General features: G+C 51.8%; 1 protein-coding gene across 12 annotated transcripts in view; it reads right to left on the minus strand.

Moving 5' to 3' along the window:
- PPP6R3 (protein phosphatase 6 regulatory subunit 3) overlaps positions 1–16,395 on the minus strand; it is an 89,430-nt gene that overhangs the window by 7,816 nt on the left and 65,219 nt on the right. For 4 of the 12 annotated variants that reach the window (XM_060177247.1, XM_060177242.1, XM_060177253.1 and 1 more), the window contains exons 14-19: positions 15,979–16,065; positions 5,920–6,017; positions 4,699–4,753; positions 3,539–3,669; positions 1,085–1,206; positions 95–248 (exon numbers count right to left, since the gene is read on the minus strand). In XM_060177247.1, the coding sequence (XP_060033230.1) occupies positions 95–248; positions 1,085–1,206; positions 3,539–3,669; positions 4,699–4,753; positions 5,920–6,017; positions 15,979–16,065 (647 nt within the window). The remainder of the gene's footprint in view (positions 1–94; positions 249–1,084; positions 1,207–3,538; positions 3,670–4,698; positions 4,754–5,919; positions 6,018–15,978; positions 16,066–16,395) is intronic. The other 8 variants (XM_060177250.1, XM_060177244.1, XM_060177248.1 and 5 more) reach the window with 4 other exon arrangements.

Consider the following 16,395-nt stretch of genomic DNA (forward strand, 5'->3'; position numbering starts at 1 on the left):
CGCTGGAGGGGGGAGCCCATTCCCTCGCTGGCTCGGACCTGGGGCCGCACCCCCAGAAGGAGCAGCACTGAGCCCGAGGGAAGCGCCGGCTCACCTCAGGGAAGCCGTGAACTCGGAGAAGGAGGCCCAGCCCGTCTCCTTGGTGGGCACAGGCTCCTCGGTGCTCCAGACGTCCGAGCCCACGGAGTGGAGGGGAGCCCCGTGGGCTGTCTCCATAGGGACATCGAAGTTGGCCGACCAGCCGGGGGCTACAACAGAGGCAGGAGCCACTCAGGCCACTCGGGCTGCAGCAGCTCGACGTGGGCACCCGAGGGGGGGCCCGCGAGCGCTGCACAACCCGGGAGCTCCTGTCACCCCGAGGCCACCTCCTCCCGGTTTCTAAAGGTTTATCACTTCTTTCTTTATGAGGGAGAAGCGGTGCACAGGATGCCGGGAATGAACTGTGGACCTCGCGGCTGGGCTGAGACCGACATTTCTCCACTGTGCCACCTCCTGGTCTGCCTGCCGGGGTTCGGACTTCTTCCCGGGAGGAAAGAACCACGAGGCTGCAGCCTCCCAGGCGGCCGGCGGGTCCGAGCACGCGGGCTCTGCAGACGCCCCTCGGGCGACCCCTGTAACTGTGCTCGTGCAAATCTCAAGAGTCCAGGGGCATGGGGCAAATGGCTGACTACGGTGGGGGAGACAGCATCATGGCTGTGCAAACAGGCTCGCAGGCCTGAGGCTCTGAGGTCCCAGGTTCAATCCCCCCTCCCATAAGCCAGAGCTGAGCAGCGCTCTGGTAAAAACAAACAAACAAACAAACAAACAAAAAACCCAGAGGGGGAGAAAAAAAAAGGCCGCCTATTTGGTCGCAAGGACTGGAAGGGTCTGAACACCGCGAGTCGGGCTCCGGCCCCTGCTAGTGTTCGAGGCGCCACAGTTCCGATCCCAGCGAGGCGACTCGGGACCCCCCACCCTAGGTGGCAGAGAGCCGATGACCAAGGCCAGACTTATCCAGCCCCCTACCCCCACTAAAGTCTCCCCAGAAAGCCCAGACGCTTCAGGCAAGTCTGTTTTCAAAACACCCGGGAATGAGGCCGCTCACGTTCGCTCAGGTCCACCTCCATCTTGTCTTCAGCACCGGCACCAGCGGACTCAAACAAGTCCCGCTTCGCTCCGTCCTCCTCCTCAGAGTCTGTGCTCTCCTCGCTGTCTGTGCTCCCTGAGCTGAGGACGAAGGAACAGACGAGGAGTGAGGGAGTGAACAGACGTGCTAGGCTGAAAATCCTGGCCGCCGGCTGCCCCGCGGGCCCGCACCCGCCCGCCCGCCCGCCCGCCCGCCCGCCGCGCTCCTAGATGAGCTTCCCGTCGCCTGGCGAGCCGCCTCTGCGCTTCCCGCATCTCCTCTTCCCTGCAGCGCCTTTCTTTTTTAAATTTTCAAAAAATATTTACTTATTTTCCCTTTTGTTGCCCTTGTTTTTTATCGTTGCTGTAATTATTATTGTTGTAGTTATTATTGTTGTTGTCGTTGTTGGATAGGACAGAGAGAAATGGAGAGAGGAGGGGAAGACAGAGAGGGGGAGAGAAAGACAGACACCTGCAGACCTGCTTCACCGCCTGCGAGGCGACTCCCCTGCAGGTGGGGAGCCGGGGCTCGAACCGGGAACCCTATGCCGGTCCCTGCACTTTGTGCCACGTGCGCTTAACACGCTGCGCCACCGCCGGGCTCCCATCTGAAGTGACTTTCTACAGCAGAAAGGGGGCTCCCCACTGCACACTGAGCTTTTCGTGTGCTCTGCTGCACACGAGCCCTTTTGTCCCATGATTTGCAAGTGTCTCCTCCTTAAGTCTGGCTCGGTCTCTCATTCTTAGCAGAGTTCCAAGAGTTTTAAATGTTGACAAAGTCAACTTATCAAAATGCTTTCCGTGTGCAGCGCCACGTCAAGGCCAGGAGACCCAGGGTAGTGGAGGGTGCACACCCGGGCCGAGGTCCATCCGGGCCAAGACGCACGGGGAGAAGCCTACGGACTGAGCCCAGCATCCTCAGAAGAGACGCCCAAGGTTTTCCAGCTACTGTTGGAACTGTTGGTTCAAAACTTCCCCCCGTCACCAGTGACTGGCCGTTGCACCTCTACAGAGATCAGCTGTTATCTAAGGCTTGGTAGTTTCTGTCTTTCAAAGAGCCTCTCAGTTACAACGACCGGCCTAGAGCGTCTCACGAGTCTCCTTAGGCCCTTCCACTATCTGTGGCCTGAGCAATGTCGCCCCCTCCTTCCTGATTACGAGCAGTTTCCACTCTCTCTCTGATCATTCTTTTGGAAGTAAATTAACTTTACTATTTCAAAGAACAACTCTGGACTGACCTTTATGTCTGCTTACGTGGTGGGCTTTTCTTCTACTTTCCTAAGAGTGGGAAGTGAGGTCACCCTGGATGTGAATTCCTGACTGATTCTTTAATAAGAGCACTTTCAGCTCTGGCTCACGGTGGTGCACAGGCCCATGAGTCTCGGGCAGGGCGTCTTATTTGCACGCCCATTCTGCCGTCTCCCCGTCCTCGTTCATTCTTGCACTAACAGTGCGCAAACAAGGCTTCCAGTGCATCTTTCAAATCCTGTGGGCTGTGTTTTCACTCACACGTCAGTGGACGAATGACTAGAACGCACTGCTGACCAGTGACTGCACAGGGGAGACTGGAAACCACTCCGCCAGCCCAGAGAAGCCAGACCCAAGTGTCAGTGGTAAGTACTGGGGGGGTGGGTCACCTGGTTGAGCGCCAGGTGACCCAGGTTTGAGTGTAGGCGTTGTTCCCTCCCTCCCTATCACCCCTTCGCTCTCGATTTTCGGCTGTCTCTAGCCAATAAATAAAGACAATAATAACAAATTAAAATAATAATAATAATAACAACCTAAAGTAGCGTATGAAATGCTAAAGAGGGAGCTCTTTCTGTGGGAACAGAAAGCAGATGGGACAATACAGAGGGGCAGGAGGGAGACTGGCACACGAGAGAGAGAGAAGGTCAGGGCTCACCCAGTGACACTCACGGCGAAGTGTCATCTCACGAAAGGCCACTCCCAACGCCAGTCAGGCCGCCTCTGCGGCTGCCGGGAGGCAGGCGGCATAACCCACTGGGCACTGAAGGCTCACAGCGAATGCTGACAGGCCGGTGAGAGCAGGGCGTTATCTTACACGAGCAACCAAGCCACCCGCCATCGAGACCCGGTCCCACGCCACTTGTCCCCAGAGCTGCAGCAGCCAGACGGTGACCGGAACATGCAACATGCAGCGTAGGCTCCTGGCGACCTCAGCCGCAGGCAGCCACAGAGACAGAGACAGAGGGCAGGCACCGCCCGTCAGCTCTGGACAGTGAGAGGACGGCTCGAGCACAGGCTTGTACTTCCACTCGGGATCTCGTGAGATCAGGAACAAAGTTCCCCCTCAGCTAACCAGGGCCTCCTCATCACTGAGGAGCCTGCACCCCAGGCGGCACAGGGCGGAGCAGTGCGGCCCGTCATCTCCTGCACACAGGACAGGAAGTGACAGTCAGCAGCCGTCTCTCACCTGGATCGCCTTTGGGATTCCGGCGTGAATGGGATGTGTCTCTCCTCCCAGATGTCGTCCTCATCAGAGCCGCCATCATCAAACTGCTGGATCCTTTCCTTACAGCATGCTTCAAACAAGGCAACGTTCCCCTGGAGCAAAGGAAAGAACGCAAGTTGAGAAGTCAAGCTATTTTTTATTATTTTTTAAAATATTTATTTATTTGCATTGCCCTTTTTTATTGCTGTTATAGTCGTTGTTGCTGGATAGGACAGAGAGAAATGGAGAGAGGAGGGGAAGACAGAGAGGGGAGAGAAAGACAGACACCTGCAGACCTGCTTCACCGCCTGTGAAGCGACTCCCCTGCAGGTGGGGAGCCGGGGGCTCGAACCGGGATCCTTACGCCAGTCCTTGCGCTTTGGCGCCACGTGCGCTTAACCCGCTGCGTTACCGCCCGATTCCCGAGAAGTCAAGCTGTTTCCTCCAAAAGTCACAATGACAACTGAACTTTTCCAATTCTTTTTTTTCCCCTCACTTTTTATTTGTAATAACTTGTGGTTTACAAGATTGTAAGATGACTGAGTCCAGATAGTTCCACATCACTCCAATTCTTTAACGGAGAAAAAGGACAGAAGCAAACACTCTGGCTCACAGCGCACAGGCCACCGTGCCAGAATCTGTCAGCTCCTGCGTCACAACAAGAAGGAACATGTCCGCCCAAAAAAGGGGGAGGCCTCAACACGGCCAAGAAGCCAGATTCGCTCTCACCAGACAGCTGGTCTCCCACTCCAGAGCCCCCCACCCCCCACACACACCCAGAGGACGGTCCCCGACCCCCAGGAAGGACACCCTGGGCTCTTCTGCTCCCGCCAGCAGTTGGCAGCACAGAAGCCACTGTCCCCTCAGGCTCCTCTACAGGAAATCCAAGACTTGGCCCAAGACTTTGGTGACACGGAAGCCACGTCACCTGCGGAGGGGCTGGCCTGGTGGTGGCAGGCTGGCCCCGGTCCAGCCCAGGTTCCCTTCCTGGGGGCTCATGTGGACGTGAAGGTCCTGTCACACTTAACACGTGCAGTCGCACGCCTGCAGGGAGAGGAGACACCGGCCGGGCCCAGGGCCCCTGTGGCTCTGACAGAACTGCCTCCCACACCCGAGCTCTCCATGGGAGAGGCAGCACTTACACTTTCGTTTGTATTGAGAGTGAAGTTGATATCTGCAACGCGATCAAAGGAAACACTGTAAACAAAAGACAGGGGAGCAAGAGTCAGCCCCACTCACTCACAGCCGGGTAGCGAGTGTCCTGACACGGCCCGCCGTCACCATCGCCCCAAGTGCGGGACCAAGCCACAAGCCCCCCACAAACCCCCCACAAGCCCCGAGGGATCCCCGGAACCGGCCCTATGGGGCATGGCCAGCAGCCTCAGTCTTCCCGGAAGACGCTTTTAACGTCTGTCCACGCTGGCAGCCCTGGTGCTGGGCCCCACACGCAACGCCACGGCACAAGCTTGCGGGCGAGGGAAAAGCCAGTCCCCCAAGAGCATGGGTGCGGGTGGGGGTGTGGATAGGGGTGGGGGTGGGGGTGTGGGTGGGAGTAGGGATGGGGGTGCGGGTGGGAGTGGGGATGGGGGTGCGGATGGGGGTAGAGGTAGGGATGCGGATGGGGGTGCGGACGGGGGTGCCGGTGGGGGTGCGGTTGGGGTTGCGGCCCCATGGACAGCGAGCTTTCAGGAGGTGGTGGCTGCTGCTGCTTCTTAAAAGGGGTAGCCTATTCTACTCTGCCGCCATCCCAAGCACCCAAAACAAATACTTTGAGGAGATCGTGCAAGCCGAACTACTGAAGGAAACAGCGTCCGGACAGGTGGGCTCCGGGGTACAGAGCCGACTCCCCTGAAGCAGCCCCGCCTCTGCTCAGGCGGGCCACTAGCCCACTGAGCCAAGGGCCGGGCGCGGCGTCCTGCTTCTCCGGGGCCGGGGTGGAGGCCCACGAAGACACCTCAGCTGCTGGCGAGGGCCAGGCCCCGGGGTTGCCCATGGGAGCAGGCCCCCGCGTTCAGGACTGTCTCCTCCTGCTCAGCCAACTCGCTCTCTCGGGGGCGACGCCGCAGCAGCTGCCCTGCTGACTGCCGGCTGTTCTGCACTGAACCGAGACCCCCACGGCTGTGTTCCTCTTACCCTGACCGGGAGGGAGTGGTCTGCCTGCCTGGCTCTGGCCAAAAACCCCACTCTACCTCCGGCTGACCACCTGAGGAGAGAACACACAGGCTGGAGCCTGCCGTGTGTGCTGGGGGCGGCTGAACGCACACAGCCAGCGAGGGGCGCGGGGCGGGCGGACGACACTCTACAGGGTCCACTGGGGCCCCAGCGCACGGCAGGCAGCGAAGGACACGGACAGCCATACTCACTTGCCAATGTCGTCTTGATCTGCAAACTTCTCGTCGTTGAAGCCAAACTGGTCAATAAAATTGGACGTCATTTGTTGCATCTGATAATCAGAAAAGGCCTGGCAAGCCCAGGACCAGTGACAGTGACACAATGATTCTAGTGACGGTCTGCGCACTATCTGCCCACCTGGGTCCCAGATGCCGTTATTTACACAGCTGCAGGACTTTTCAAAGTCGGCGTGCTTTCCTTTTTAAACAAGAGATCACATAATTTCGGATACAAGTGACCACAAGCGGGAAGTTTGAGATCTGGCCAGCCTGTCCTCCGGTGCGGGGCAGCCACGCACACAGCTCGGTCAGCCACCGCAGCACACAACCCACCTTCGCAGAGCCCAGCAGCAGTGCCCCGTGTCCCCCGCCCGCCTCCCCCACCGCCTGGAGGCTGAGGCTCCAACACAACCTCGCGCAACAGACACCAGCCGCAGACGCTTAGCTTCCATGAGGACAGCGACCTCAGAGCGCAACTAGCAGAGCCTTCGGTCCTGCCTGCCAGAGGGGCGATGACTTCACAGACCCAGGGTCACCGCAACCCGCCGTGCTGCGAAATAGGGCGTGTGCGCATGCGTGTGTGTGTGTGTGTGTGTGTGTGTGTGTGTGTGTGTGTGTAAGCGGGCAGGGTGGCCTACTTCTAACAGCGCCTGGCTCACTGTGACGGAGGAAGGCTGTGGTGGACTCCACAAAGAGCCGGTCCTGGAGCCCTGAAGGCAGCTTGAGGCCAGCCAATGTCACCTCCCACCCACCAGCAGCCGTGCACACGCTGCAGGAACAGAGCGGAGACAGGGTGGCTCCTGACTGGGTGCGGCCCACACGGGCACGGGGTGCCCTGAGCTGAGGTCAGCACTCCTGAGGCGGGGGTGGGGGGGCCCCGGCGACTGAGCACAGCCCAGAGACTCCACACTGCAGAAGTGAACACGCTGGTGCTGGGCGGCAGGGAATTACGGCTTGCATCATCCAGACCGCAGGCGACTGGGGAGTCACCCTTGGCTCTGGCTCTGGAAGGCATCTTTTCCTTCATCTGAACACGGTAGAGTCGAGCTCTCTGAGAGCCTGCACACTCACTTCTTCCCAAGTCCTGATCCTCACGGCCCCGTCTCTGTCCTCTCCCTGCCCCCGGAGATGACAGCACACGAGCACTGGGCCAGGGGGGCAGGGGCAGCCTCACCGGTGCATATGCCCGGGAGGCTGAGCTGGGATCTGAACTCTGAGTAGAAAGTCCAATGGGCAGCACTCAGAGTGGAAGCAGCCCACCACCCTCAGCTGCAGCGGGCGCTCTCAAGTGGAGCGCATGTTTGGCATGTCAGAGACAGCTGAGGGGCAGTGCCATCCCTAGCAGATGGCAGAGGCGGGCTCTGCATTCACTCACGGTTTGGAAATTTGGCCATGTAAGAATAAGGGTCCCCACCCCCCACCTGCCTGGGAGTCGCTTCACAAGTGGTGAAGCAGGTCTGCAGGTGTCTCTCTTCCTCTCCCCCTCCCCTCTCCATTTCTCTCTGTCCTATCCAACAACATCGACGTCAATAATAACAACAACAACGAAACAATAAGGGCAACAAAAGGTAATAAATAAATTTTTAAAAAAGGGACCCCGGAAAAAAAAAAGGGGGGATTTGACTTCCGGAGGCGGAGCTACCAGCAGCCGATCGCTTTCTCTCCTCTCCTCTCCTCTCCTCTCCTCTCCTCTCCTCTCCTCTCCTCTCCTCTCCTCTCCTCTCCCGGATCAACTAGGAATACCAAAGGAGACCACCCGGACCGAAACAAGACAGGACTAGAATGACCACAGGAACCCAGTAAATCACCCGTGAGTACAAACACGCGTGGCTGGTGACAGAGAGGAGAGAGGGGCCTAAGGAGAGATTAAGTGACTGCTAACAGTTCGACAGTTTGTCAGTGGAGACACCACCTCCAGTCTGCTCCACAACAAGGGGACAGCTGAAGGGAGGAAAGGACTCCCCAGAGACTCACCAAGTGCAACTCTGAGTCTCCATTGCTACTATCCTCAGAATCTGGAGCAGCGACAGGGAGGGACACCAGGGTACAGAGATCTAACCGGGAAACTCAGGAGAAGACCTATACCTCGGTGGCATAGCTGAGGGGCTGTGAAAGTCTCTTTGCATAACCACTGGATTATCTCTGCCACACCCTGCTTTATCTCTTGGTCAGGAGTCAGTGATTAAGCTAAGAAGCCTATTGATAGTTTAAAAGCCCTCAGGCTCCCATAGCCTACAGGGAAGAAAAAAAAGAGGCTTTTACACCACTGAGCTCCAACTCAGGGATTGAAACAACTGTTAACTTCCACCACTGTGAACCCTTTAATGAATTTACTTAGACACAAGTCAATCCAGGCAATAGTGATCAATAATTTGAAAAGTACTGATAAAGGGAACTCATAACATAATATATAAAATGGTTAAAACAACAAGAAAAAATATTGGAGACTCGAACCAGGAAAAGAGTCCAGCTCAAAGTCCTCCAGAGGGTGAAGCACAAAATAATGAGTTCAACATCCAAACATTAGCTAAGGAAATAACAGGAGTGAGTAAAGAATTTGAAAAAATTGTAATCAGAAATGCAGGAACAACAAATGAGAATATGGAAGAAAATTCTAATTATCTCATGGTTATTAGAAAGCTGAAAGCTGAAATCGCTGAGCTAAGAAGGCAACTAGCTGAACAAGTTAAAACAGTATCAGAGCAGGGCAACAAAATAGATGAACTCCAGAAAGCAGTAGAGGGCAGAGAGAATAGAATCTATGAGGCTGAAGACAGAATTAGCAAGATTGAGGATGAATTAGAGACAACTAAAAAAGAAGTAAGAGATCTCAAAAAGAGATTAAGAGATGCTGAAAACAACAACAGAGTCCTATGGGATGACTTCAAAAGAAACAATATATGCATTATTGGCTTACCAGAGGAAGAAAGAGAAGGGGAGGAAGAAAGCGTTCTCCAGGCCATAATACTGAAAATTTCTCTAGTCTAGGCAACACCAAAGACATAAAGATTCAAGAAGCCCAGAGGGTCCCAAACAGAATTAACCCAGACCTAAAGACACCAAGACATGTCATACTTAGATTGGAAAGGAATAAGGATAAAGAAAGGATCCTCAAGGCTGCAAGAGAAAAACAAAGAGTCACCTACAAAGGAAAACCCATAAGATTAGCAGCAGACTTCTCCACACAAACACTACAGGCCAGAAGAGAATGGCAAGATATCTATCGAGTGCTCAATGAGAAAGGCTTTCAGCCAAGAATACTATATCCTGCTAGACTGTCATTCAGACTAGATGGAAGCATCAAAACCTTCTCAGACAAGCAACAGTTGAAGGATTCAACTATCACCAAGCCTGCCCTGAAAGAAGTTCTGAAAGGTCTCCTATAAACAACCAGACCACCACAAATAGGACATATATCAGAACACTCTAAAACTCTACAAGAATGGCGTTAAAATATCTTCAATCTTTGATATCAATAAATGTCAATGGCCTGAATTCACCTATTAAAAGACACAGAGTAGGAAGATGGATCAGAAAACACAACCCAACAATATGCTCTCTACAGGAAACCCACCTAACGCAACAAGACAAACACAGACTTAAAGTGAAAGGATGGAAAACTATCATACAAGCCAATGGCCCACAAAAAAGGGCAGGAACAGCTATTCTCATATCTGACATGATAGACTTTAAAATAGATAAGATTAAAAAAGATAGGAATGGACACTACTTAATGCTCAGAGGATCAGTCAATCAAGAGGACTTAACAATTATTAATATCTATGTACCCAATGAGAAGCCATCTAAATACATCAAACTTCTACTGAAAGAGCTACAGCAATATATGAACAGTAACACAATCATAGTAGGGGACTTCAACACCCCACTCTCTCAACTTGACAGATCATCCAGGCAGAAAATCAATAAAGACATAAGGGAGCTAAATGAAGAGATAGATAAACTAGAACTACTGGACATTTTCAGAGTCATTCATCCCAAGAAACTGGAATACACATTTTACTCAAATCCACATGGGTCATTCTCAAGGATAGACCATATGTTAGGCCACAAAGACAGCATCAGCCAATTCAAGAGCACTGAAATCATCCCAAGCATCTTCTCAGACCACAGTGGAATTAAACTAACACTTAACAATCAACAAAAGATTAGTAACAGTCCCAAAATGTGGAACCTCAACAGTACACTTCTTAACAACTTCTGGGTCAAAGAGGAAATCAAGGAAGAAATCAAAATGTTTGGAGAGTTCAATGAAAATGAAGACACAAGCTATCCAAATATTTGGGACACAGCTAAAGCAGTCCTAAGAGGGAAGTTCATAGCTATACAAGCACACATTAGGAAACAAGAAAAGGCACAAATAAACAGCCTGATTGCACATCTTAAAGACCTAGAAGAAGAACAACAAAGGAATCCTAAAGCAACGAGAAGGTCAGAAATCACTAAGGTTAGGGCAGAAATAAATAACATTGAGAATAGGAAAACCATACAAAAGATCAATGAAAGTAAATGTTGGTTCTTTGAAAGAATAAACAAAATCGACAAACCTTTAGCCAGACTCACAAAACAAAAAAGGGAGAAGACCCAAATATATCAGATAGTAAATGAAAGAGGAGATATCACAACAGGCACTGCAGAAATTCAACATATCATGCGAGGCTTCTATGAACAACTATATGCCACCAAGCTAGAGAACCTGGAAGAAATGAATGATTTCCTAGATACCTACCAACTTCCAAAACTAAGTCAAGAGGAAGTGGATAACATGAACAGGCCCATCACAGCTAATGAAATTGAAACAGTTATCAAAAATCTCCCCAAAAATAAAAGTCCTGGACCAGAGGGTTTTACAAATGAATTCTACAAAACCTTCAAAGAAGAACTAATACCACTACTTTTAAAAGTCTTCCAGGGGAGTCGGGCTGTAGCGCAGCGGGTTAAGCGCAGGTGGCGCAAAGCACAAGGACCGGCATAAGGATCCCGGTTCGAACCCCGGCTCCCCACCTGCAGGGGAGTCGCTTCACAGGCGGTGAAGCAGGTCTGCAGGTGTCTGTCTTTCTCTCCTCCTCTCTGTCTTCCCCTCCTCTCTCCATTTCTCTCTGTCCTATCCCACAACGACAACAACAATAATAACTACAACAATAAAACAACAAGGGCAACAAAAAGGGTATAAATAAAATAAATATTAAAAAAAAGAAAGCCACCAAAAAAAAAAAAAAAAAAAAAAAAAAAAAGTCTTCCAGAACATTGAAGACACTGGAATACTCCCTGCCAGCTTCTATGAAGCCAACATCACCCTGATACCAAAAGCAAACAGGGACACAACCAAAAAAGAAGACTACAGACCAATATCTCTGGTGAACATAGATGCGAAAATATTGAACAAAATTCTAGCCAACTGCATACAGCAGTATATCAAAAAGATTGTTCATCATGACCAAGTGGGGTTTATCCCAGGCATGCAAGGTTGGTTTAATATATGTAAATCAATCAATGTGATCCACCACATCAACAAAAGCAAGACCAAAAACCACATGGTCATATCAATAGATGCAGAGAAAGCCTTTGACAAAATACAACATCCCTTTATAATCAAAACACTATAAAAAATGGGATTAGATGGAAAATTCCTCAAGATAGTGGAGTCTATATATAGCAAACCTACAGCCAACATCACACTCAATGGTGAAAAACTGGAAGCATTTCCCCCCTCAGATCAGGTACTAGACAGGGCTGCCCACTATCACCATTACTATTCAACATAGTGTTGGAAGTTCTTGCCATAGCAATCAGGCAGGAGCAAGGAATTAAAGGCATACAGATTGGAAGAGAAGAAGTCAAACTCTCCTTATTTGCAGATGACATGATAGTATACATGGAAAAACCTAAGGAATCCAGCAAGAAGCTTTTGGAAATCATCAGGCAATACAGTAAGGTGTCAGGCTATAAAATTAACATTCAAAAGTCAGTGGCATTCCTCTATGCAAACACTAAGTTAGAAGAAATTGAAATCCAGAAATCAATTCCTTTTACTTTTACTATAGCAACAAAAACAGTAACATATCTAGGAGTAAACCTAACCAAAGAAGTGAAAGACTTGTATACTGAAAATTGTAAGTCACTACTCAAAGAAATTGAAAAAGACACAAAGAAGTGGAAAGATATTCCATGTTCATGGGTTGGAAGAATTAACATCATCAACATGAATATACTACCCAGAGCCATCTACAAATTTAATGCTATCCCCATCAAGATCCCAAGCACATTTTTTAGGAGAATAGAAAAAATGCTACAAATGTCTATCTGGAACCAGAAAAGACCTAGAATTGCCAAAACAATCTTGAGAAAAAAGAACAGAACCGGAGGCATCACACTCCCAGATCTCAAACTGTATTATAAGGCCATTGTCATCAAAACTGCTTGGTACTGGAACATGAACAGACACACTGACCAGTGGAATAGAACTGAGAGCCCAGAAATGAGGCCCCACACCTATGGACATCTAATCTTTGACAAAGGGGTCCAGACTATTCCATGGGGAAAGCAGAGTCTCTTCAACAAATGGTGTTGGAAACAATGGGTTGAAACATGCAGAAGAATGAAACTGAATCACTGTATTTCACCAAATACAAAAGTAAATTCCAAGTGGATCAAGGACTTGGATGTTAGACCAGAAACTACCAGATACTTAGAGGAAAATATTGGCAGAACTCTTTTCTGCATAAATTTGAAAGACATTTTCAATGAAACGAATCAAATTACAAAGAAGACTAAGACAAGCATAAACCTATGGGACTACATCAAATTAAAAAGCTTCTTCACAGCAAAAGAAACCACTACCCAAACCAAGAGACCCCTCACAGAATGGGAGAAGATCTTTACATGCCATATAAGAGTTTAATAACCAACATATATAAAGAGCTTGTCAGACTCAACAACAAGACAACAAATAACCCCGTCCTAAAATGGGGGGAGGACTTGGACAGAACATTCACCACAGAAGAGATCCAAAAGGCCGAGAAACACATGAAAAAATGCTCCAAGTCTCTGATGGTCAGAGAAATGCAAATAAAGACAACAATGAGATATCATTTCACTCCTGTGAGAATGGCATACATCAGAAAAGGTAACAGCAGCAAATGCTGGAGAGGGTGTGGGGTCAAAGGAACCCTCCTGCACTGCTGGTGGGAATGTCAATGGGTCCAACCTCTGTGGAGAACAGTCTGGAGAACTCTCAGAAGGCTAGAAATGGACCTACCCTATGACCCTGCAATTCCTCTCCTGGGGATAGATTCTAAGGAACCCAACACATCCATCCAAAAAGATCTGTGTACACATATGTTCTTGGCGGCACAATTTGTAATAGCCGAAATCTGGAAGCAACCCAGGTGTCCAACAACAGATGAGTGGCTGAGCAAGTTGTGGTCTATATACACAATGGAAAACTACTCAGCTGTAAAAAATGGTGACTTCACCGTTTTCAGCCGATCTTGGATGGACCTTGAAAAAATCATGTTGAGTGAAATAAGTCAGAAACAGAAGGATGAATATGGGATGATCTCACTCTCAGGCCGAAGTTGAAAAACAAGATCAGAAAAGAAAACACAAGTAGAACCTGAACTGGAATTGGCATATGGCACCCAAGTAAAAGACTCTGGGGTGGGTGGGTGGGGAGAATACAGGTCCATGAAGGATGATAAATGACATAGTGGGGGTTGTATTGTTATGTGGGAATCTGGGGAATGTTATGTATGTACAAACTACTGTATTTACTGTTGAATGTAAAACATTAATTCCCCAATAAAGAAATTTAAAAAAAAATTTAAAAAAAGAAAAAGAAAAGGGTCCCCATCCTCCATGAAGTTATCATTTCCCCTCTGGCCCCAAACCCCAGCGAATTAAAAAAAAAAATGCAGAAAAAGGGGGGGAGTCTTCCTAATTGTTTTCTTTCACTTAGTAGTGGAGGTGGGGGTCACTTTAGGAATTAGATCGAGATTCTGGGGTGTCCCCAGACTGAACTGTGGCACGGAACACATCACGACTGTGTGCATGAATACGTGTTTCAGTACACGTGTCGCTCGCTGCCTGTCCTCCAGCAGGAGCCTCGCGGCCACCGACAGACACAGCTGATGTCTGAGCGGTAACTGAGGGAGGACACTGGGCCGCAGGGCTTACTGGTTTCGAGAGCACAAGCTAACACATCTCCAGATCTCGGCCTGCTTTTCCTGAACGCGGCCAGAAGGTTTCCTTGGCCACACACACTTAGACAAAAGTGTATTCGAGTTAAAGTCAGGTCACGGGTGCCAGAAGGTATCACGTGGCTGAGTACTTATGAAGAAAACCTCTATCATTAAAATAATAAATAAGGGAGTTGGGCAGTAGCGCAGCGGGTTAAGCACAAGGACAGGTGTAAGGATCCCGGTTCGAGCCCCCGGCTCCCCACCTGCAGGTGTCTGTCTTTCTCTCCCCCTCTGTCTTCCCCTCCTCTCTCCATTTCTCTCTGTCCTATCCAACAATGACATCAATAACAACAACAATAAAAAACAAGGGCAACAAAAGGGAATATTTAAAAAATAAAGAAATAAAAATAACTTCCCAGAACAACTGTCCTAGTCAACACCACGCCCTGCCCAGTGTCACCGAGAAGCCAGCCCGCTGTATTCTTAGGCACACTGCTCTGGGGGCTCCGGGGGAGGGGGTGCCACTGGGCCCTGTTCAGGGCAGGGGGCAGGCCCGGTTTCTGTCCGTCAGGCAGAGTCAGGGAGGACACAGAGGCACGCAGACCCTCGGGTGACTAAGCTCTCCCTCCGACCCGGGGCTCAAGCAACACTACGTGCGACTGTGAGCGAGACCCTGGCGGTCACACAGGCGAGCACTAGAGCTTCCTGTAACGGGGGCCAGCGGGGCATGCTGACGGTCACCCGGACTAGGCTCAACGAAGAGTCTGTGTGCCTGCTTCTTCCCAGTTTCAAGTAGACCCGAGATGGGCTGACAGCCTAAGCAGGCGGAGAGAGGTGTGCTAGATGCCCCCCTGCTGCAGGGGGTCTCGGGGCGTGGATGAGTCGCAGCAAGAGGGCGGGCGGGCCACTCGGCCGTGACCGAGGCAGCGCACAGGGACTCGGGCCAGAAAGGCCCGACCTGGACAGTGATGCTTGACCGTGGCGGTGTGAGGGGCCCATTTCCCGGGCTGTGATGTCCCGAGCCGCCTCAGTGGGAGCCACCCCCTTGCTGGTTTGCACCTGCACCGACCGGCCCGTGAAGGTTTGGGGCAGCTGGGTGCGGGGCCTCCACGGGCACCACTGCGGATCAAGAAAGGGCTCCTGTTGGCGGCAGGGAAGGCTCAGCATGCCAGAGGGCAGGGCAGGGGTGAGAGGCGGCAGGGGAGACCTAGGGGCTGCCAGCTGCGACCCCCTCAGGCAGGCTGTGCCCTCTGGGCAGCCTGGAAGGTGTGTCCACAGAGAGCCCAGCCAGTGCCAGGCGGCAGCGCCTCAGTGTCCAGACCAAACAGCTGCCTGGCAGAGCCTGTAGCTACCTGCTGGGCTCTAGTGCCGGGACCCGGCCCGACCACACTCGGCTTCTCCTTGGGGACGGCTGGCAGCTGCCCTCGGGGTTGCGGGGTCAAGCTCCCGGCGCGACTCCGGGGAATCTGGCAGACCCACCCACGGTGGGACCCAGCTCGTGTTTCACACCCGGCTCCCTCCCCCACGGGATGGGCAGGGAACACTCCGACTACAGGCTCGTTGATGTCACTGGAGTGCGAGACGTGGGGCCGTGGAGGCTGCCAGGCTCGGGCATCTGGCGCGACAAGCCCCTCGTCGGGCGATGTCCCGGGTGTGGTGAGCCCGGCTCCTCAGAGGGTCCCCACTGCCAGCGGCCTGCGGCCACCGGCCGGGCGGCACCAGCACACGCCTTCCCCTCACACCCACGCCGGTCACGCCGGTCGGCAGGCTGCCCCCGGCTGCGCACCGAGAGTGAACAAGGACAAGGCAAAGCAAAGCTTTAGGCGTGACTCACTTGCTGCAAGGAAGAGTCCTGTGAGAAGCCCGTCTCTTTAAAGTCAATCTCATCATCACTGGATGAATGAATATGGCAGGTTGTAACCTAGACGCATAAAAACGTAAAGCACTATTTAATAGAGGATCGCTGTGGTCACCGGCATCAGCATCTTCAGGAAAGAATCACAGCGAGTGGCAGCCGCCCCGGGGCCACAGCGCCGCCTCTGCTGCCCCCTTGTGGTGGCTTCATGTCACCACAGCCAGAAGCCAGGCTCCAGCTGGAGGGGTGGGGGGTGTGGGGGTGCAGGGGTGGGGGGTGCGGGGTGGCGGGTGGGGGGTGCAGGAGTAGGGGGGGAGGGATACGGAGCGCTGGCGGTGGAAACCTGTGGAGCTGTGCCCCGCTTGTCCTAGTGGGGTCGATTTTTTAAAAATTTTC

This window comes from Erinaceus europaeus, chromosome 17, assembly GCF_950295315.1.
Source record: "Erinaceus europaeus chromosome 17, mEriEur2.1, whole genome shotgun sequence".
Classification (NCBI taxonomy): Eukaryota; Metazoa; Chordata; class Mammalia; order Eulipotyphla; family Erinaceidae; genus Erinaceus; species Erinaceus europaeus.